The 21790-nt window shown below is 39.7% G+C and overlaps 1 protein-coding gene across 1 annotated transcript; it reads left to right on the top strand.

The window, feature by feature from the left end:
* Positions 1-13812: 13812 nt before the first annotated feature.
* LOC104248051 (uncharacterized) lies at positions 13813-21236 on the top strand. The gene is made up of 10 exons (XM_009804241.2): positions 13813-14276; positions 16453-16550; positions 16630-16675; positions 17346-17428; positions 17555-17619; positions 18488-18549; positions 19617-19676; positions 19882-19914; positions 20732-20797; positions 20873-21236. The coding sequence occupies exons 1-10, from the start codon at positions 13881-13883 to the stop codon at positions 20915-20917; spliced, it is 954 nt and encodes a 317-aa protein (XP_009802543.1). The 5' UTR covers positions 13813-13880; the 3' UTR covers positions 20918-21236.
* Positions 21237-21790: the final 554 nt, after the last annotated feature.

Below are 21790 nucleotides of genomic sequence, written 5' to 3'. Positions count from 1 at the left end.
TCATCGTCAACACCACCCTAAACGACGACCATGGACGCCTGAACCGCCGGACCCCCGTCGAGCAGCAGCTGTCGCTGCTGCTGCTGCTTCACGTTCTTCTTCATTCTCAGCCCTACTCCGTTACTTCCCTCGTCGTCCAGCCCGTTCCGCCATGGACGTCGTCGACCAGCTGCTCCTGTTCTGCCTCACTTCGTCTTCTTCAGCTTGAGCATCGCCATGACCAAGTTGTCTCCGAGCTGCTGCTTCATCTTCCTCCTCGACGAACAGCTGCTCGACGTCCTTAAGCCAAACAGACCCATTGAGCTGCTGCTACTGTTTCATCTTCTTCAGCTTTGCCATCGTCGACCAGCTTCTTCTGCCTCTTCCCGTTCACGATGATGTCGAGCCCGCCGGAAAACCTTCCCAAACCATCATAGCTTCTGTGGTGTTTGTCGTTACTGTTTCGACGTACTTCTTAAAGTCGAGTTCATCGTCGAGTTAGTCGTTGAGTTCGGACAGATTTATTCCCATTTGAGGTTTGTCGAAACAGTCCATACAATCGAATTCGTCGTTGTTCATCTCCAGTTAGTAAGTTTTAGAGTTTTATTTTGTCTGTATTTTGTTTTGATATTTTCGAATCTAAAATCGGCAAATGTTTGTTTTGTTCATGTCTATGGTCAGATATTTGATTTTTGGTTTTGTTCATGTTCATGTGTTTTTGTTGAATTAATTTTCAGATTTCAAATGGAAGTTAATTAGTTGTTTTTCATGTTTACTTCATGTTTGCATTGTTGTTTAAGTGAATATTTGTTAGTTTAATGTTTGTTAGATTCAAATTGAAATTTAATTAATTATTTCTTCAATTTGTTTCATGTTGTTATGTATTTTCTAGAAATTATTAATGTTGTTTGAGTCATGTGAATCCGTCATGTTTGTTGCTAAAAATAGATTTAATTCATGTTCATCTTTGTTTGAAGTTCATGTTTAAATCCAGTGATTTAATGTGAGTTTATGTTTGTCTTTGATTTATTAATTTAGTTTGAATCATGTATTTTGTTGTTTGTATTGTTGTATTATTGCTCATCCATTTTTGGTCTGAATTAACCAGGATTGGTTCCCGATATGGTTAATTTATTTCCATTAATTTGGAGTTGTATTGTTCATCGTGTTCGTATAATTTGTTGTTGAATATTGTTGAGAAATTGGTCATCTTGGCTATATTTTAGTCAAGTTATGATTAATTGATTGTTTAGAGCTGATGGGGGTAATTTGGTAAAATTGCATTGCAGTCGGGGGTAGAATGGTAATTGCAATAAGGTCGGAGGGATTTTTCGGTAATTGAACATTATTTTGATTCTTTATGTTAAGCATGGAGGACAAAATATAATGGGGTGGTTTTTGATGTATTTGTTTAACATAATGGGGGACAAGACAAAACATAATGGGGAGGAATCTTGTACTTGTTTAATGGGGGCATGAGGGACATATTGTAATGGGTTGGGAATGTGGTATTTATTTAATGTAGGCATAAGGGACAAAGTTAAAAATAAAAGAAGACATTTAATAGTGGGACAAAGCATGCCATTGGGGGAATAATTTAGGGTTGGGAATTCAAGACAATGTCTTGCTATAAATAAGAGTTATTCTTGACATAAAAAGGACTTTCACATTATTGGGAGAACTTGAACATTAAGAGGGAAGGAGACCCGATTTGAACAAAAACAGATCTTTACACTTGAGAGTTGACATACTTTTATACTTGAGAGAGTTTTTGAGAGAAAAAGAGAAAGACAATTTGAACTTTCACTCGAACAATTCTGTTTGCTTTCCTTCGAGTGTCATTCAAAAATCCGAAACTATTGCATCTTGTATCTTTTCTCTCTTCTGCTTTGACTGCGATTGCACTTTGGCATTGCTGATTTTTCAATCTGTTGCTGGGTTATTCTACTGGTTGTTACTGGTTTTGCGGTGTTGCTGAACCTGCTGTTGCTGTGTTATTACTGCTGCTGACTCCTACTTCTTTTGTTCCTGTACTGCTGTTTCCAGGTACACATTTGTACACTCTCGGCTTGAAGAGAAAAAAATGAAATACTAATCAGGCTTTGTTCCTGTTGAATTCCTCCTGTTGGATTTGTGTTTGAATATTAATTTTCCTCTCTTTGTATAAAAATGTAGTTGATTGATTAAATGAGCAATGATGTCGCATATATATAACTTCTTCATCTAATAATGTTAGTTTACATTAATCGAAGAAAAGTTAATCTGTTTTGATATTATTGTGCATCCATCTCATGTTCTAGCAAATAATAGAATGTAGAATGAAAGCAGTTTTTCCTTGTACAAACGCGATCGCAATTTTCCGTACACATTAGCCGTAACTTAATAACTAATAAGTTGCATTTTTTTTAGCATGTAAATAATTAGGAGATTTTCTTTTATTTTAAAGACGAACTTAATAGAAAAATGTAGTCACTATAGGTTTATCCTTTAAAAATAAAAATGAGACGAGCCTCACCAAATAAATCACAAAATCATCGGGGCCCTCAATAAAATGCATCACCATTGACTAGACTTTGGATTTGGCCGTTTAATGAACCTTCACGACCTCTTCCTAAAATAACAATACGTTAGACTCTTTAGGACGCGCCTTAATAAATCTTACCTTCTTAAACTCGGGTGTGCAGTTATGTGACTCAAATCCAAATCTCAACGGAGTCGAAATGTGTTTCTAATCACGAGTACATTGATTGTGACGTGGTTCGAGATGCGTGTCCATGACGTTGCAAATTCCCTTAAAAAAAATAAGAATGAGATGAGCCTCGCCAAATAAAAAATACAAAATTGCGGGGCCCTCAGTAAATATTTGCTTTCAAATTGCTTAGATTTCAGGATGGACCGTTTAGCAAAATTCCACGGTCCTACCCAAAATAAATACGCTAGTCGCTTTAGGCGCGCCCTTAATAAGTTAATTTCCTTAAACTCGGGTGCACATTGATGTGACCCAAATCCAAATCTCAAAGGAGTCAAAGTGTGTCGACGACCACGGGTACATTGATTGCAACGTGGTTCGAGATACATTTTCACAACGTTGCAATTCTTGACAAAAATAACAGTAAATGATAAAAGCGGTTAAAAGTTAAAATTCGCACATAGGTTCATATTCGTATAAAATCAGATAATCAAGCCAAATATAACAGTTGAGCGACCGTGCTAGAACCACAGAACTCTGGAATGCCTAACACCTTCTCCCGGGTTAACAGAATTCCTTATCCGAATTTCTGGTACGCAGACTGTAATATGGAGTCATTCTTTTCCTCGATTCGAGATTAAAATTGGTGACTTGGGACACCCTAAATCTCCCAAGTGGCGACTCTGAAATAAACAAACCAATCCCGTTTCGATTGTCCTTTAAAAGGAAAAAACTCCCTCGTACCCTCGCGGGTACGTAAAAAGGAGGTGCGACAGTGGCCGCAAAAGATGAAGTCAGATCTGAGCACCCGGAGATCGAATGTTCTGTGTGAATTCTACCAGGAAAGGGGACACAAGACCGAAGACTGCATAGGTCTGCAATAGGAAGTGGTAAGAATGCTAAACCAAGGACACCTGAAAGAACTGCTAAGCGATCGAGGATGGGTTAACTTTGCTCATGGACGCAATCAACCTCAAGGATCCCCAAAACCACCTTCACCAGCTCACACCATACAAATGATCATTGGAGGCAGCAATGATACGGTGATTAACCATGTGAAATTCACCACCACACACAAACTCAAGCAAACAGTCGCTTACAAACGGTACGACGACCTCGAAGATAGTATCATCTTCAATAAGTCGGATACCAACGGTTTGTATTTCCCTCACTATAATATTTTGGTTATAACTTTACGTGTCACGGATACCGACGTAAAAAGAATAATGGTGGATGATGGAAGCGGCACGTATATTATTCACCCATGAGTCCTCATACAGATGAGACTCGAGGATAAGATAATATTGTGCTGCATAACACTAACGGGTTTTAATAATGCAGTGGAACGAACCTCTGGAAAGATAATGCTGCCCGTTCTAGCAGAAGGAGTCACTCTGGAAATGACGTTTCACGTCATGAACCAGGAAATAGCCTACAATGCTATCATAGGGCATCCATGGATACACGCCATGTGAGCCGTCCCATCAAGTTTTTATCAAGTAATAAAATTTCCTACCCCATAGGGAATATTCAGCATTCGGGGCGAGCACCGCACCGCCCAAGAATGCTACCGAATCGTCCTAGATTGCACACACACCCAATAACTAAAGGGGGCAAGTGCGGAAGCATAGCAATCAGCCATATCGGGAACCAAACCCAACATACAAATAGAGGCTATCAAAGACCCATATGTCGTAGAAGCCTGCAAGGAAACCGTAGAAGACCTCGACCCCATTCAATTGGACAACACCGACAACACTAAAAAAAGCTTATATCGGACACAACCTCTCAGAACCAGGTAAGTTTCATGAGTTCTTAACTAACAATGCCGATTTTTTTGCCATTTCCCATTTAGATATGTCGGGAATCCCAAGGGACATCACCACACACAGGCTAAATGTCGACCCTCTTTACCCGTCAGTGCGACAAATGATGAGAAAGTCCAATGTCGCAATCAACGATGCAGTCATCAAAAAAGTTGATAAGTTTCTCGCTAATGGTTCCGTCTGAGAATCAAAGTAAAAAAGAAGAATGGGAAGTGGCGGATGTGTCGACTTCACTGACATGAACAAAGCATGCCCAAAAAATTCCTTTCCGTTACCACATATCGACCAGCTCATCGATGCAACGGCAAGGCACAAACTATTAAGCTTCGTAGACACCTATTCTGGTTACAACCAAATTCTAATGGCAGAAGAAGACCAAGAAAAAACCACTTTCATCACTCACCAAGGAACGTACTGCTACAGAGTCATACCGTTCAGACTCAAGAACGCAGGGGCGATGTATCAAAGGTTAGTCACTAAAATGTTCAAACAACAACTCGGAAAAACTATGGAGGTCTACATCGACGACATGTTAGTGAAGTTGAAAAGAAAGGAGGATCATATTGGTCATCTGAAGGAAGCCTTCGAAATATTGAGGCGATACGGAATGAAACTGAATCCCGACAAATGCGCCTTTGGCGTAACATCAGGAAAGTTCCTTGGTTTTTTGGCGTCACAAAGGGGTATCGAGGTCAACCCGGATCAGATCAAGGCCATCGAAGGAATACCAGAGGCATTAACTAGTAAAAAGCAGGTACAGAAATTGACAGGACGAATAGCCGTCCTGTCGAGGTTCATCTCATGATCATTGGACAGATGCCATAAATTTTTCAATGTACTAAGGAAGGATCATGGGCTACAGTGGAATTCAGAATGCGTTGATGTCTTAAGAAAATTGAAAGCGTACCTATCCTCGCCACCACTACTCGTCAAGGCAGACCCGGGCAAATGCCTCCTGGTGTACCTAGCAGTCTCCGAAGTTGCGGTAAGTGCAGTTTTGGTCTGCGAAAACAAAGGTACGTAATCTCCAATTTATTATATCAGCAAAACCTTAATCGATGCTGAAACAAGGTACCCCCGCCTTGAGAAACTAGCTCTGACATTAGTCGTAGCTTCACGAAAGCTTAGACCATATTTTCAATATCATCCCATAAAGGTGGTGACGACCTTCCCCCTTAGGGGCATCCTACACAAACCCGAACTATCAGGCAGGTTGGCCAAATGGGCCATAGAATTAAGCGAGCACGACATAATATATCAACCGTGAACTGCTATAAAGTCGCAAATGCTCGCTGATTTCGTCGCCGATTTCAGCACGGAGGTACTGCTTGAAGTAGAGTAGGAGGCGCTCCGCACTTTCGTACATTTCGACCTCTGGGTCCTCTACACTAACAGCGTATCTAATGCATCGGTATCGGAACTGGGACTTATCCTCGAAGTCCCTACGGGCGAAGTAATTCGCCAGTCCATAAGGTGTCCTAAGATGGCTAATAACGAGGTCGAGTATGAAATTGTGATTGCAGGATTGAAATTAGCCCTCAAATATGGCACTCGACGACTCGTCCTCCATTGCGACTCTCAACTCTTGGTGAACCAAGTCACTGGGACTTTCCAAATCAAAGAACAGAGACTACAAAAGTTTTAGTCAGAAATTCACAAACTGCTGCCAGAATTCGACGAATGTCGTCTCGACTAGATACCTAGGGCGCAGAATATCGAAGTGGACGGTCTCACCAAGCTAGCAGCAGCCACCAGAAATATCAACAAGGGAAACATGGTCACCCTTCTATATTCCTCAATAGACCAGGTCGAGGTACATTCTATAAACCTAACTTGGGACTGGCGCAACCGTATCATAACATATTTGTAGGAAGGGACGATCCCAAAAGATAAGAAAGAAGCCAAAAAGCTCTGAATACAGGCGGCCAGATACATCCTCGTAAACTATGATCTTTACAAAAGGACGTTCGGCGGCCCCCTGGCCAAATGTCTTGGGCCAAATCAAACAAGACGGGTACTAGAAGAAGTACACGAGGGGCACTGTGGTGCCCATATGGGAAACTGTGCCCTCGTCAGATGCCTCATCCGCGCAGGATACTACTGACCTACCATGAAAAAAGAAGCCACAAATTACGTCAGGAAATGTGAACAATGCCAAAAATACGCCCCTATAATACACCAAGCAGGAGAACTCTTGCATTTCGTCACTTTGCCATAGCCATTCATAAAGTGGGGGATGGATATTGTCGGACCCCTCCCAACAGGACGAGGTAAGGTACGCTTCCTTTTGGTTTTAACTGACTATTTTTCTAAATAGGTGGAAGCAAGTGCATACACACAAATACGTGAGCAAGAAGTTATCGCGTTCATATGGAAAAATATAATATGCCGCTTCGGCATTCCCAAAGAAATCAACTGTGACAAAGGACCTCAGTTCGTCGGAAAGAAGACAACCGAGTTTTTTGAAAAATGGCACATCAAGCGAATATTCTCCATACCATACCATCCCACTGGCAACGGCCAAGCCGAATCCTCCAATAAAACGATATTGTATATATTGAAAAAGAAGCTCAAGGATGCAAAGGGGCTATGGCCTGAACTGCTGCCAGAAGTACTATGGGCATACCGCACAACGCCAAAAACTAGCACAGGTGAGACGCCATATTCACTAGTCTACGGGACTGACGCGGTTATACCCGTCGAAGTCGGAGAACCTAGCCTGATGTATTCCAATGAAAGCGGACCAAGTAACGACGAAAGTAGGCTACAAGACCTAGATGAAGTCGAAGAAGAGATATGGCTCACGTAAGAACAGTAGCCCAAAAGTAACAAGCAGAAAGGTACTATAACAAGAAGGCCAAAGTATGGCCACTTAAGGCCGGAGACTACGTTCTCAAAGCTAAAACACAAGCACCGAAAGACCCTAATGAGCGAAAACCGGGAACAAACTGGGATGGGCCATACAAAATCACGGCGACAACAAACAAATGAGAATTCCAGTTAGAGACAATGGAAGGAAAACTACTCCAAAAAAATTGGAATATCGCCCATCTCAAACACTTCCAGTTCTGAAAAGAGGCGCCGCCTAAGTCGTACTCTTTTTCCCTCATCCGGGTTTTGTCCCAATCGGGTTTTCTCGGTGAGGTTTTTAATGAGGTGGCAAGGGAGACGTTTCGAGGTCCGAAGTGTTGTTCATTACCCCGCTCGTCGACGTGATCTACAGGCCGAGTAATGAAGGGACTAGGTATAGATAGCCAAATCTCCATTATATGTACAAAGTCAATATGTATTTCCTACATGAATATAATCAAATCTCCAATGTATGAATGAAACTCCCAATGGACAAGGCCATCGACAAAAATATGAGTTCGAATTCACTCGAACTACGACGAGATACTACTTCAATGCCAACTCGAAAGTCAAAAGTAACATCCCAATGGCCAAGTCCATCGATAAAAATATGAGTTCGACTTCACTCGAACTACGACGGGATACTACTTCGATGCCAACTCAAAAGTAACATCCCCATGGCGAAGGCCATCGACAAAAATATGAGTTCGACTTCACTCGAACTACGACAGGATACTACTTCGACGCTAGCTCGAAAGTAACATCCCAATGGCCAAGGCCATCGACAAAAATATGAGTTCGACTTCACTCGAACTACGATGGGATACTACTTCGATGCCAGCTCGAAAGTAACATCCCAATGGCCAAGGTCATCGACAAAAATTTGAGTTCGACTTCACTCGAACTACGACGGGATACTACTTTGACGCCAACTCGAAAGTAACATCCCTATGGACAAGGCCATCGACAAAAATATAAGTTCGACTTCACTCGAACTACGACGGGATACTACTTCGACGCTAACTCGAAAGTAACATCCCCATGGCCAAGGCCATCAACAAAAATATGAGTTCAACTTCACTCGAATTGCGATGGGATACTACTTCGACGCCAACTTGAAAGTAACATCCCAATGGCCAAGGCCATCGACAAAAATATGAGTTCGACCTTACTAGAACTACGATGGGATACTACTTCGACGCCAGCTCGAAAGTAACATCCCAATGGCCAAGGCTATCGACAAAGGTACAAGTTCGACTTCACTCGAACTACGACAGGATATTACTTCGATATCGGCTCGAAGGTAACATCCCAAAGGCTAAGGCCGTCGCCAAAGAAAAGGGTTCGACATCACTCAAATCGACAAAGATATAACAAAGATTTCCACCGAATCAACAAAACAAATTTTTCATTATGACAAAATCTTACCAACACCCATCTTTACAATAGGCTCAAAGATGCCCTTACATAAATCCTAAAGGAAAAGTAAGTACAAACCAAAAATCACATCCATGGTAGCATACATATTTTTGTACCAAGAGTCAAACACAAGACGGTTCGCATTATCAGAGTTGATATCATCTCCGTTAGGTGTAAGCGGGTTATATCCGCATGCCTCACGAGCTGCCTGAGCTTTGGCATGCATATCCTGAAGTTCTACTTAAGATGCCCTATTGTCAGTGTGAAGAGCCTTGTACATATCAAGCTGGGCCTCGGCGTGAACCCACAACTCATATAAACAACGGGGCACGATGGGATCGGCCGATGCACGGGATGTTTAAGGTTGCGAGTGTCGACGCACGTCCTCCGTTCTCAGTGATGCCACTTGTCCAGTCAACGTAGATAGCTCCACCTCCAACTCTTTAATACACCCCTCAAGCCCCCGCTACCTTAAGCGTGGATGCCTCCTTCTCTTTGGTCAACTCCGACCTACAGACACATAGGGTATTTTCCAAGACTGCCGCTTCAGAAATAGCAGTCGCCAGTTTATCGGCACTCACACTCAACTCACCCTTGAGCTCGCTAATCTCCGTCGTCTTCATACCCAATTCGGTAGTAAAACTGGCTATTTTTGCTTGCAGGTCGGCATTCTTGGCCATCACCCCTCTACTTAACTCGAGCTCATCTTCCTTTACCTTAAGGGATGCCTCAAGTTCACTATTGTGGACGACGACTTTCATAAAGTCCTCGTCTCGCTCCCTCAACTCCTCGACCTTGCGCATCAACTGATCCTCCCTCTGTTTAAGCCCTTCGTGAAACAGTTGGAAATTAGGGTCTTGATGGTAGATGTCGGCCATCGCACGATGCTTGGTGCGATATTCTTGATATTTAGAAGACATCTTCCCGTAGATGGCCGCCCTCCTCCTTTCCCGACACTCGCGCTCGATCTCCACGATAAGGGTCTGGTAACAAGAAAAAAGTTAAAACAAAAAGATAGGTCGACAATGATAACGCAAACCCAACGACGAAAAGGAAGAGAAAGAAATCTACCCGCAAGGCCATGCCCGCGACGTTCCGAGACAACTCCATATCGCTCATCGCTCTAAGCGCCTCGCTCTCGGGGGTGGCACATAAAGGGGCTAAAGCAAACGCCACCTGATCACAGTTCAATAACAAGTTGTAGTCCCCAGGGACAACTATGTGCCGATCAGAACCCTCCACTCTAACCTCCACATGAGTATATCATTCTAAAAACTTGCGAACGTCCTCCGGGTTGACATCCAAACCCGAGCCTTCGACCTCGACGTGCATGCCCCCCTAACGTTAGACGATATGCCACCCTCAGCAGAGCGCACAGAGCCGCTTCCCTGGTAAACCCCTTCCGTTTGGGGAGACCTCCCCACCAAGATGGCGTCGGCCATAAACATGGGCACAGGTGCCGTCTGCGACGCACCCATCCTACTTTTACCGGTGTCCACAGCCACATCCTTCCCAAGCTCCACTCTTATCCTTTTCCTTAGTAATGACTCATCCCCATTAGAGGATTCGTCCATGAGGTGAGGGGCCGGTATGGAAGAGGCCTCTTCCCTTATGACCATATCCCGATAAGGATCTTCCATTTGTATTGGCTGAGCACGACCCTCTTGGACGGATTCATTCAAAGTAAACTGCATTCCTGTAGTAGTGACAGCCTGTCGAAATGCAGGAACTGGGCCCTCCGCCTAGAAGCTCCTCGACCTGTCATCGTGAAGAGTCGTATCAATAAACAATGGTATATAACCAACAAAGTGATACAGGGGAAGACATTTACCAAATGAAACTCTCGGCCCAAAACGTTTCACGAAAGCGGGCCAATCTCGGGTCTCCATTGCATGGGGCAACAGACGGGCTACCCAATCTCTTATACCCACAATAGGGTGGGGTGGACGCCCCACAGCTGCAAGCGAGAGGCAAACAAGCAATATAATGAATGAAGAAGAAAAGAAAGAATAAAACAAGTGGTGACACTTACGATTCTTGTTCCACCGCTCCGGGAACCTAGCGGGGTCAGACACAATGTGTTCGGTTTTGACAAAGAAGTACTTATGCCAAAATTTGCGACTTGCTCGATCGTTGGTCCCAACCACCAGCCCTTTTGTCCCACAGTGCCTCAAATGCACCATAGTGCCCCTATGAAAGCTGGGTGTGAACAAGTGCAGAAGGTGGTGAACGGTAACCTCGCACCCCGCCAACCCCGCGTACTTTGTCAACATCAGAAGTATTTTAAGCGTGTGGGGGGAAAGTTGCGCCGGGCAAACCTGATAGAATCGACAGAACTTTTCCGCTAACGGAAGAAGGGGGAAGGAATGACCGATCACGAAAGGGTACTCATAAAAAGCACAGTACCCAGGCCTATGGACTTCCACGAAGTCCCTTCCCGCTGGAACCATATCAACATGAGCAGGGATGCTATATTTTGTACGGAGAGCATCGATATGAACTTGATCCGTTTCCTCCTGCATGGGGATAGGAGTAGGAGGAGGATCCTTGAGAAAATTACTTCGAGACATGGGGTGTTTCGACAGCAACTCCTCCAAGGTAGGGAAGTTGTCCCCCTCTTCCACCGCCATGTCCTCACTGTCAGAGAGGAGCGCTACGGATAACGGGGTGGCGTCAGAAAGACCCTCACGAGATCGATGTGTTCTAGGAATCTCTTCGACGGAAAATGTGTTAAAATAATAGAGAAAGTTATGAACGAAGAATGGGAGAAGATGAAGCAGAAAAATCGTTGGAGCAAACACGAGAGGAATGAGAAAGGATAACCAGCAATGAAATGGCCAATAGTTTTTGAAAAAAATAAACCCTCCACCTATTTATAGGATTGGGTGGCACCATAATCGAAGCGGAAGGCTGCAAAGTGGCACCAAAATCGAAGTGACAAGCCCTCAACCCCTATCTCGAAAACACGTATAATGATGGCGCACATAGAGATGACGTTATTTCCCGATAAGAGACACTATCTGGTGTCTTGTTGAGCACGCTAACCTTCCATTGTTGGCCAAGCCATAACGCTTCGTAAAACCAAATTTCTCCACAAGAGTGGGTGGTGTCCGATTATCAAGGACGCACCAAGTTGCAACCTCGACAAACAGAGGGACTAACTGTATGAGTCCGAATTTGGACGACCACGACCATTGACGAGTACGACAAACGACGAGATCTTCGTAGTTCGACGTCCTGTGGAGGACGACAGACAAACGAAAAGATATTGCATGACTTTTACTGTAGTGCAAGCCCAACAGGGGCACTGAGAATATTCTTTCGAATATTCCCTATGATATGTCTTTTAGGGTTCAAAAGGGGTTTGTCCCTTATATATAGCGGGAAAACAACCTTGTAAAAGGACTTTGGCTTTTTTTAGCTTAGAACATTGACTGTAATATTTTCTTACATAAACGATTGGCATTCTTAATGTTCAATCACTCATCTTCGCGAGATCAATAACTATTATCCATTGTGTTCATCTTTTATTCCTTTGGTTCTAGAATTTATTATACTTAGCTAAGATTTACCCCTTCATTTTCTTTAGTTGATTTATTCAAAAAGGTTCCAATATCTTTTGAGTCAAATAACAATTATTTTTAGAAACCACGACAGTTAATACGAGACGGAGGGAGTAGATTGGTTCATTTTTAGAAATTCTTTTTCCCTCGAAAGATTATTAGTACTAAAAATGAAAATCACTTTCTTAAATCACCCGTTTAGTTTCTCAATACAACAACAATATTCGAGCTTTTTCTTTTTCCAAATCGAGCCAAATCAGAAAATTATTAGTAGCTCATGAGATTGTTGTATTAAGATTGTAAACTGTTGGATTGCGCCGTATGCATTAATATTTGTCCCAAATTATGGCACATGAAAACTTATATATAAACATTATATCAAGGGGAAAAGAGCAAATTTGAACTTTATTATTTGAAGTTGCTCATTGCTATTCGATACCTTTTCTGGTCAATTTATATTCTTGCTATTCGTATTTGTTTTTACTATTAATGAGCTTTAACTTGAAACGAATTAAGCAGGATCCAAAAGATGAGTCTTATTTGGTGGAATGCCTTTTGATGTGGATTATCAACCCACTATGAGTATCGAAATTAGACAAGAGGGGTTGCTCTGATGGTAAACAACTTCCGCTTCCAACCAAGAGATTGTGAGTTCGAGTCTCCCAGGGAAGGATGCCGGGTTTCAATTTGAAAACAGCCTCTCTACCCCAGGGTAGGGGTAAGGTCTGCGTACACACTACCTCCATCAAAAAATAATTACTCATATTTATGAGTATCGAAATTGGTTCTTTACAAAAAATAATTACTGCCATCAAAGAAAGGTCTACTCAAGCGGTTTATGTACTCGCAGACATTTTCGATCTTGCTTCTGCTATGACATTTTCATATTTATTGCTTTATCCTGGGATAATCATGAGATTACTATTTCACCATCTTACAGATATAAGTTATCCAATACTATCTTTAATCCCAGATAACTTATCCTAGATTAGTAATTAAACAAGGGATAAGATGGTACTAAAATTTTGTCCCGTGATTATTTTACAACTGGTAATTAAAAAATAACCACAATTTAAAAAATAATCGAAATTTATTCATTTTTTCATGTAAATATAAAATCTGAACAAAAACATCCTTAAAATTTCGAAAATATTATAACATAATACGGTGGAGTTTCATTTTTTTACATATGAGCTTCCAGCATAATGTGTTTGAGTTCCAACATAATATGCAGAAAGTTTATACGCATAAACTCCATAATCCCGCATATTATACTGGAACTTTCCGTGTTTAAGCAAAATAACGATTATTTTTTAATGACTTTACACATGCCGACTGTATTTCAATTACCGGTCCGAAAACTGAGTCAGTATCTCACCATTAAAGTGGAACAATGGAATAATACTAGACCAAAAGTGAGTGCTAATTCAAGGGCAAATCTGACCATTTAATTTCCAATTCCCTTAGACCTCCAAACTTTTGGTAATAAAATATCTTCTCCAATGTTATCGTCTGTCTAAGAAGAAACACACACACACACACACACACATAACAATGGCTTCCCTCTTTGTATGCACTCCTTCTTCTTCTTCTACTTCTTCTCCTTCAAATTTCTCTGCAATTTTCCCAAATTCCTCATCTTTCAATCCACAATCTCCACCTCTCTTCCAAATTCCAGCTTCTTACTTCAACAGAAAAAATACACTCAGATTATTTTGCTCCGCAGCAAAACAACAAACTGGGCCAGTGAAAAAACAACGTACATCTCCAAATAATACCAAAAAGAAAAAGAAAAATGTTTCAAATTTCGAAGGTGAAGTGGATGTTGAAGTTGAAGATAAAGAGGCAGAACGTTACGTTCCGTTGCCGCTACCTAAACCGCCAGCTGGGTTTGTTTTAGATGAGCAGGGTAGAGTTCTTATGGCTTCCAATAAGCGTATTGCTACAATTGTGAGTTTATTCTTACTGCTAATATTCTTGTATAATGTATGCTAAAGCTGCTAGTAGAGTTTAAGTTTTATGCATTGACAGTTACTGAAAAACTGTGTTTACAAAATTAGGTAATCTAAAATCGAATTTCGTTAACATGGGTCGGTAACTATTACTCCCTCCGTTTCAATTCATATGAGTTAGTTTGACTCGACTAAGTAGTTAGAGAAATGAGACTTTTGAAGCTTGTGGTCTTAAAAGCGGTAAAAGCTTTTTGGGGTCGTAACATTTGTGTGGCTACAAGGGTAAAATGAAAAGCTTAAAGTTAAATTGTTTTCAAATATAGAGATGTGTTAGTTTTTTGGAACAGACTGATAAGGAAAGTGTGTCATATAAATTGAAACGGAGGGAGCAAAAGAGGAAGGATAACCTGGTGGAGCAGGTTGAATTTTTTTGGATAACCAAGAAATTCCGGCTAGTGGAGAACTGTTCGAAACTCAGGTGGATAATGGACCCTTCTCCACTTAAATACCAGTCTTTTATCTGTAGCAGCAGCAACGTTTGAACCCTGTTGTGCACTTTACCCACACATCACTGTGCTCTTACCTCTAGACCAAAGCCCTGGGGCTCGAGCAGGTTGAATTGCAATGATACTGTAAGGATTTACATTGTCTGTGTACATAACTTAAATATGTTTGCAAATGGCCAAAGTACGTGATACAGTATATAATACAAGAAGGACAATTCTGCCTGTAAATGCCAGCCTAGGGAATTTGTGGAATTCTTTTTCAGTTCTGTTTTCCACATCTGTTTTACTTATAAATTTTGGGATCTCGGGATTAGCATTCTGCCGTTTTCAAGAAGTGATGTATTGCACATCCTTATTTAGAAAAAGGAGAAGTGAAGGTGATGTATTTCACATAATTTAGAGAAAAAAAGGAACACATTAGAGCAAACTAAAAATGTGGTATTGAAGTTGTCTAAATGGAATGTGATTTCTAGTTGCAGTCTCGTAGAAAAGCAGCATATTAGGAACTTAGACAATTTGCAGCTAAAACTAAACACTCAAGGCACACTCCTACTACAGAAACTTGACGGATGTTGACTGATATATTCATTTTTTATTCTCACGTACATTGAAAATTTGGTATGTCAAATGCACTTTGGACAATTTTTCCTTTGCCAGAGAACAAAAAGGGAAGAATAAATCTCAACAAGGCAACCTGTCGATGAGCCTAAATTTGAATTTTTTTACCATTGTTATATCAATTCATACTTTCCATAATCGTTGCTTTTCATGTTGCAACATGTTGCAGAAATTCCTTTCTGCAAGTTGAACTTTTGGATACCTTTTTATTAAAACCTCATAAAGTGGCTAGGAAAACATATTTAATTGATCTAAAATCTTACCTTGTCGAAAAAACATATTTAATTGATCTATTCTCAAAAAAAAAACATATTTAACTGATCTAACAAGATAAGGGCAATTTCTAGATAACAATCAAGTAAAGTCATTGTAGTAGCCTTGGAGTCTTCAATTAAACTGAAAAAGGGATATAATACACCTTGAATCTGGAGAAAACTCAACATGAAATTGCTACAGTACATACCTTTGACACTCCATGTCAATATGAGGAATGCAAGAGTTCATTCAGGGAGAAAACTGATGAAAGAAAGCAAAAAAGATCATCCTCTCTTTTTCCTCTTGCTTCCTTTTGTTTTTTCTTTTGAAGTAAGAAAAGTAAGAGAGTTGGCCAGGTCAATTTCAATTTACCGAAGGTTTAGCAGAGTTCTAGGGATTTGCCCAACTTTAGTGTGCTGGAACATCATGTAGGACAGTATCACATTGAAAACAGCTCATCTTTTCTGAGGTCCATGTTCGGTTTCTTATAGGATTTAGTAGCTTCTCACAAAAAGGAGGAGAAAATGTTTAGAGTGCTTGGTTTTTAATTTCCTGAAAGTTGAAAGCTACTTTGCAGACACATAACAACATCTCTGTTACCTCTTAATCGGATTTCACGTGTGCAACTACCTAAGTTGACGTTTCATAGGTGCAAAATCATCTCCTCAAATTTGACTTGTATGAGCAACTTGTTCAGTCACTTCTAAATTAGTTCATGTACTTGTGTAATTTCTTTTGTATTTTCCGTTCTCTTTTATATCTGCCAATTTAGTTATCTAAAGGGCTCAGCAACAGGTTGATTCTACCAACAATTTTCCACTGGAATGCATCATCAGGAGGGTTTTTAGAAGTTCACGAGAAGATGAATGTTTACTACTCTGCCCTGTTGATATGTAAGTGAAGTTTATAGTTATCATTTGGTATCTTATCCTTTTCTGGCGGTGCATTAAATAGATGTATTTGTCTCTGCAGGCCTGTTCAGATTTTAAAGAGCACAAATGTCGAGGGATGGTCTGCTGTATGTCTGAACTAAACTTGATTTTCTGTTATGTTTGTGGAAACTTGCCAAGAGAGTCTTGATTGTCTATCTCATTTCTCTTTCTTAACCAGCGATCATTGTTCAAATGGATCTAGAATATATTAATTTTTCAACTTTCCTGCTTCCTTCCGTTTGTGAACTCAGGAATTGCTTGCTTGAGGATCCCATTGAAGAATTTTGGGCTGTCTTGTAATGTTACACGTTGTTGATAGTGTTCATTTGGCCCCCCTTCTCTCTCTCTCCCTTTTCTTTTTTGTTCTTTTCACTACTAAGGTGTTGGGATGAGAGCAGATTACTTTGAAACCCTATGGTTTTCCGTCAGTCATTGACATTTGGAAAATGCATATTGTAACCAATTAACTTATAAGAAGCAAGGAACACCGGTAGGCCATTGTCAGTGTCCTCTTATTCTTGCATCTTTTCTGTACCCTTTATTCTGTTGCATAATACTAGTAATTACTAGTATGAATAATGCTTTTCTAAGTAAGTCAGTCACCTTTAATTTTTTCATATTAGGAATTTTGACCTGCTTTTCTCCCTTCATGCACCCAATTGTTAGAAATTATGAAAGAGAAAAAGGGAATAAATAGTTTTTACATATTATAAATCATATCGCAATATATTATTAATTTATACGCCTGTTTTGTAGGTAAGCGATGAAGAAGTGGAAGCTATCCTACCAACTGCAGCCTATGCTCTAGCCAAGATACACATGCATCTTGTGTACAGTGGGTACAATCTCTAGACCTTTGATTTTAAAGTATGGTTGTTCTTTATTTCAATTATCCTCCTCCTTGCATGTATCAAAACTGATTTCATTTTTATATGTTCTGATGTTGTCTAGCAATTTTCTATCAGATTCTGTTACACAGCACGAGGAGGATTTTGCTACACGGAGGACGACATATTTGAATTCAGAACAGGCAATGCTCTCGTCTTTATAAAGCTGCGTCTTACTGCAGTCAATATTGTTACTACCTCCGATCCATCTTAATGTTGTTTTAGCCTTTTAAATCTGGTCGAAAATAAGTGGTTTTCAAAATTGGATCTGATTCATTAGCTTTTCCTTTAGCTATTAGTTTCCTAGTTGGTTTAAAAAAACTTAGGTCATTATATCCTCTTTTGATTTGGTATCACTTTGTAACAAGTCTTTATAGTCTAACTTAGACGAGGATTTATGTTTTTCTGGTTCTTATACAGGACGAGATGCTAGCAATAACATAATAATTTCTTGTCACTTGTGAAGTTTTGCCTTTGACTTTTAAGATCTGGTGAAGGACTTTACAGTCTATCTTGGATCAACAATAGTCTGTAGGTGTTTCTTGAAATAGTTCATTGGATGTTGTATAGCTGGCAGAATAATCTATTTCAGGACAACCGTGGGGAACTATGGATTTACTTACAGCTGAAATAAGTTCTTCAGGTTTCAAAGGACCATAGTCCAAGGCTTGAGTTCTTTGTGGCCTGTCTTTTTCCCCCCTACTGATTTGGGCTTTCTCCAATTCTTCTTGGGGATGATAGATGGTGTGGAAGGAATTAGGGTCCATGCAACGTGAGCTAATGCCTTATCCCCGTGGATTTTTGGTTTTCAAGTCATTGCATTGTGGACTTTCACCTGATCAATTCTTTGTATTCTTATCTGGATCTGTCAAGATGGGTCATAGTTCATTATATGTTAGAATGAAGCTTGTTTGTTTATGACCATAATGTCTCTTTTGTAGTACATAATCTCTTTTCTGGATAATATCCAACAGAATTCAACTGTTTCTAAAGGTTGTTGCACTTTTCCAGATGATGGTGACGATGTAGATGGTTTGCCAAGTGAAGGCATAGAAATCACATGCTTCCACATGGTAAATAGTCATTTGTCCATTGTGTTAAATGATCATTATCAAGCTGGGATAATAATTGAACAATAATGTGTTCTCTTGGTGTAACTTATGCACTTCAACTTGTGGACAACTACTGCTCCTTTTTATCTGTCTTGATTGCTGGTAAAAGCTATATGTTATCTTCAATTTTTATCTGTCTTGACAACTATTGTTTTGAAGTTGCTCTTTTGTTCAAATTGATAATGGAAATTTGCAACTCAATCTATTGGTTCTAATGATTTATCAGTTGACCAATTTTTTCTATTTTTTGAAAACCATGTTAAGGGGCATTAAAGATTAGAATACAGTTTGATTTTGTCTTTGGGAATATTGTGTGCTTAAACTTGGTCTTGGAAATAATGTGTGATTGAGTGAAACTTGGTTCTTTGTTCCGATTCTGTTTTTCACAATAGTAATTCTTGTAAATGACACTGTGTGATATTCTCATGGCTACTAATAATAGGTAAAAAATGACACAAACAACTGGTTAATTTACCTAGCTTTCTTTACTAGTATAGTGCATTTATATCAAAGAATAGCTGTCAGTGTTGTCGTCATCATGTCAAAACAGTATCCCTTATCCTCATTGTATTTTTTTTTTGAATAAGGTAAATCATTTTATTAATAAATGGAAAAAGCTCCCGTATACAATAGGTATACCAAAAAGTAGAGAATCTACATCAATACATGATTCTCTACCAAAAATACCCAATCATCTATACAAATAGGAATCTCATGGGTGCAAAACAATCAAAGACAATAAGCTATCCTTATGGTACTCTTCTCCATGTTTAACACTCTAATATTGGAGTAAAATTATCTATGTTGTTAATCTTCATTTTACATTGGAAATTTTGAAAATTTTCTGCTTGTAAGATCTCCATGTTCGAGCTTCTTTCCTCCAAGTTAGTTCTTATTCTTATTATCACTATTCATGGTTTTCAATGAATTTCTTAAACAGCTCAAGAACTGTCTTTGTGTGCCTCATTTTAAGCAGTTCGTTGCCAAATGTTGTCTCATGTATCTTGATATTGATTTCCTCTCCACAGGATGGTTCCCACTACATGATTTATACACCTTCGGACCCACTTCTCTTTGTTGCAGTGAAGGTTAAGAGTCATCTCTCATTTGTATATAGAAGCTCTTGTTTTCAGCTCTCATTGTAAAAGCTAATTCATCTTTTGCTATGTCCAGTATGCTTTGCTGGTTTCCTCTTCTGTTATTTCCACTTGTTTTAATTTTGATAATTTTCATTTTGTTTCACCTCGTTCTAATAATTTTATGAGAATTCCTTTGTGTAACTTATTATTGCAGGGCAAAGATGGTCTTTTGCAGATAGCTGACGATGTAAGCATTGAAATTCCCCTCATGTCCTATTTATATCTTTTCAATTGCAATTTGTGCTATAAATTTTATTTTCTTGCTAAGTAGAGATATACATATATGAGTTATCTTATGTTCACTCTTATTGGACTTCATCACACACTGATAACGAGCTCTCTTAGTTCTCTACTGAAATACCAGAAAAAGGTTAACCATCTCTATTAATCTAAACGTTTCTTTAGAGGATTTTATATCAGAAAGTTCTAGGGTTTCTGTTACTACAGAGTTTGTTGAAGAATCATGATTTCTCTTTTGGAAAGAGTCTCATCTTTTTGCTCATTCATTAAAAAGGTTTTGTCATATCTTAAGTTGCTAAATGGGGTCAAGGTATATCAAGGTCAGTGGCGAGATATATTTTGTGTTCCCTTTTCGAACAATGCTATTGTCAACCTGGCTCCTTTGAGAGTCTCTTTGCTAAAGATATGTGGAGAACAAGGAAGTCCTCACTCTCTCTATCCTTCATAATAAGCTAAAGCTATATTTTCAGATGGCCCAAGTTTTGGGATTCTACTGTTTCAACAGTCACGGCTTTATTGCACCTGATCAATTTGGCATATAGTTGGGGGACTTGGCCGAACACTATGGTGGTAAAAGTTGCACGTCAAACACTCAAACTCATGCTTTTGCTGCATATGAGCGCATATAAACAATCCTTGTTTCTTGGTGCAGCTTATTTCTGTCAGCTAATTGCTGCCATTGTTTCTTGTTCGTGCACTTTTCTCTTAGCTTGAATTTCCATTTAGGGTGTATTTTACAATGTCTCTGCACTTTCCTGCAACAGGAACTCTTGGAAGACCCAGCCATCATCAGCGCCATAGATGAGGAGACTGAATTTAATGCCTTAGTGGTATGTACATTATACTTTAGTTAGCATATAAATTTTCAACTACTGAATGCTCTAATTCGATCTCTCATTTTGCAGGAAGAAGAGGCTGCTCTTCTTGAATCATTGTTGGGGGAAAGATGATCAGCTTTCTATACTTCTTTAGGTTTTGAGATTTTGCAAATTCTCTTGGTATTGTCTTTCGATTTGTGTATAGTAATGTCTAGATCTTTAATCTGTTAGATGGCCTAATATGTCCCTTGATGCCCTCTGTTCTTTTGTGAAAATTTATACTTGCTCTGGTGCTCTCCTTTTCCAGTAGTTACAGTGCCAAGAGAAGTATCATAGTGGAGCAATTTATGCAGGGTATTTTACTATGTACTTTGTGAATTACTTATGATGCATTATAATTGCTCTGCTGAGATGATTTTTGCCACGAAAATATTCTCGATTAGTTCTTTTATTGAAGGGATAATACATATTTGATCGGTTTTACTGAGTGGAGAATTACATTCGCTGATAGAGCTTCCTACTATCGCACCCTAGGAGAGTGCAAACGTCAAGTTGAATGGTCTGGTTTCATTCAGTAGTTCAAATCAGCATAACTAGCAGTCGAGGTTACCATTATATCATCACAAAAGTTTGTAACTGCACTTATACAGAGTTTGTATAAGATCAGTAATGAGAAGAGTCTGCACAAACATGCAGTTGTTCCTTGAATATACTAAAGCCGTTGCAATAAGCAGTCGAGTGACAAGCTGTACTATGCTTAAAAGAATTCAAATAAACATTCAAAAAACCAGCAAATGACAAATTACATAGATAATTAGTAGTTCATCACTTAAATTCCAAACCAAATCATTATAAGCATCAACATAAAGGAGATGTTCAGGGATGAAGATTTTTTCTTTCCAAAAAAGGGAAGGTTTGAGATTCAAAATTGGCTGTTGGGATCTTTACACAAAGAGAAGGCGGGATTTGCTTTTTCATAGCTGTTATACATAGATTATATACCAA

The sequence above is a fragment of the Nicotiana sylvestris genome, chromosome 4 (assembly GCF_000393655.2).
Source record: "Nicotiana sylvestris chromosome 4, ASM39365v2, whole genome shotgun sequence".
Taxonomy (NCBI): domain Eukaryota; kingdom Viridiplantae; phylum Streptophyta; class Magnoliopsida; order Solanales; family Solanaceae; genus Nicotiana; species Nicotiana sylvestris.
Note: the sequence above shows the minus strand (reverse complement) of the source record. Positions and strands in the feature narration are given on the sequence as shown.

What these genes read in the sequence shown, in the direction of transcription:
- LOC104248051 (XM_009804241.2), top strand. Translation starts at nt 13,881, where the DNA reads ATGGCTTCCCTCTTTGTATGCACTCCTTCTTCTTCTTCTACTTCTTCT. An exon ending in CTACTCTGCCCTGTTGATAT is followed by an intron (nt 16,551 to 16,629) that starts GTAAGTGAAGTT and finishes TTGTCTCTGCAG; the next exon opens with GCCTGTTCAGATTTTAAAGA. An exon ending in ATGCATCTTGTGTACAGTGG is followed by an intron (nt 17,429 to 17,554) that starts GTACAATCTCTA and finishes ATTTTCTATCAG; the next exon opens with ATTCTGTTACACAGCACGAG.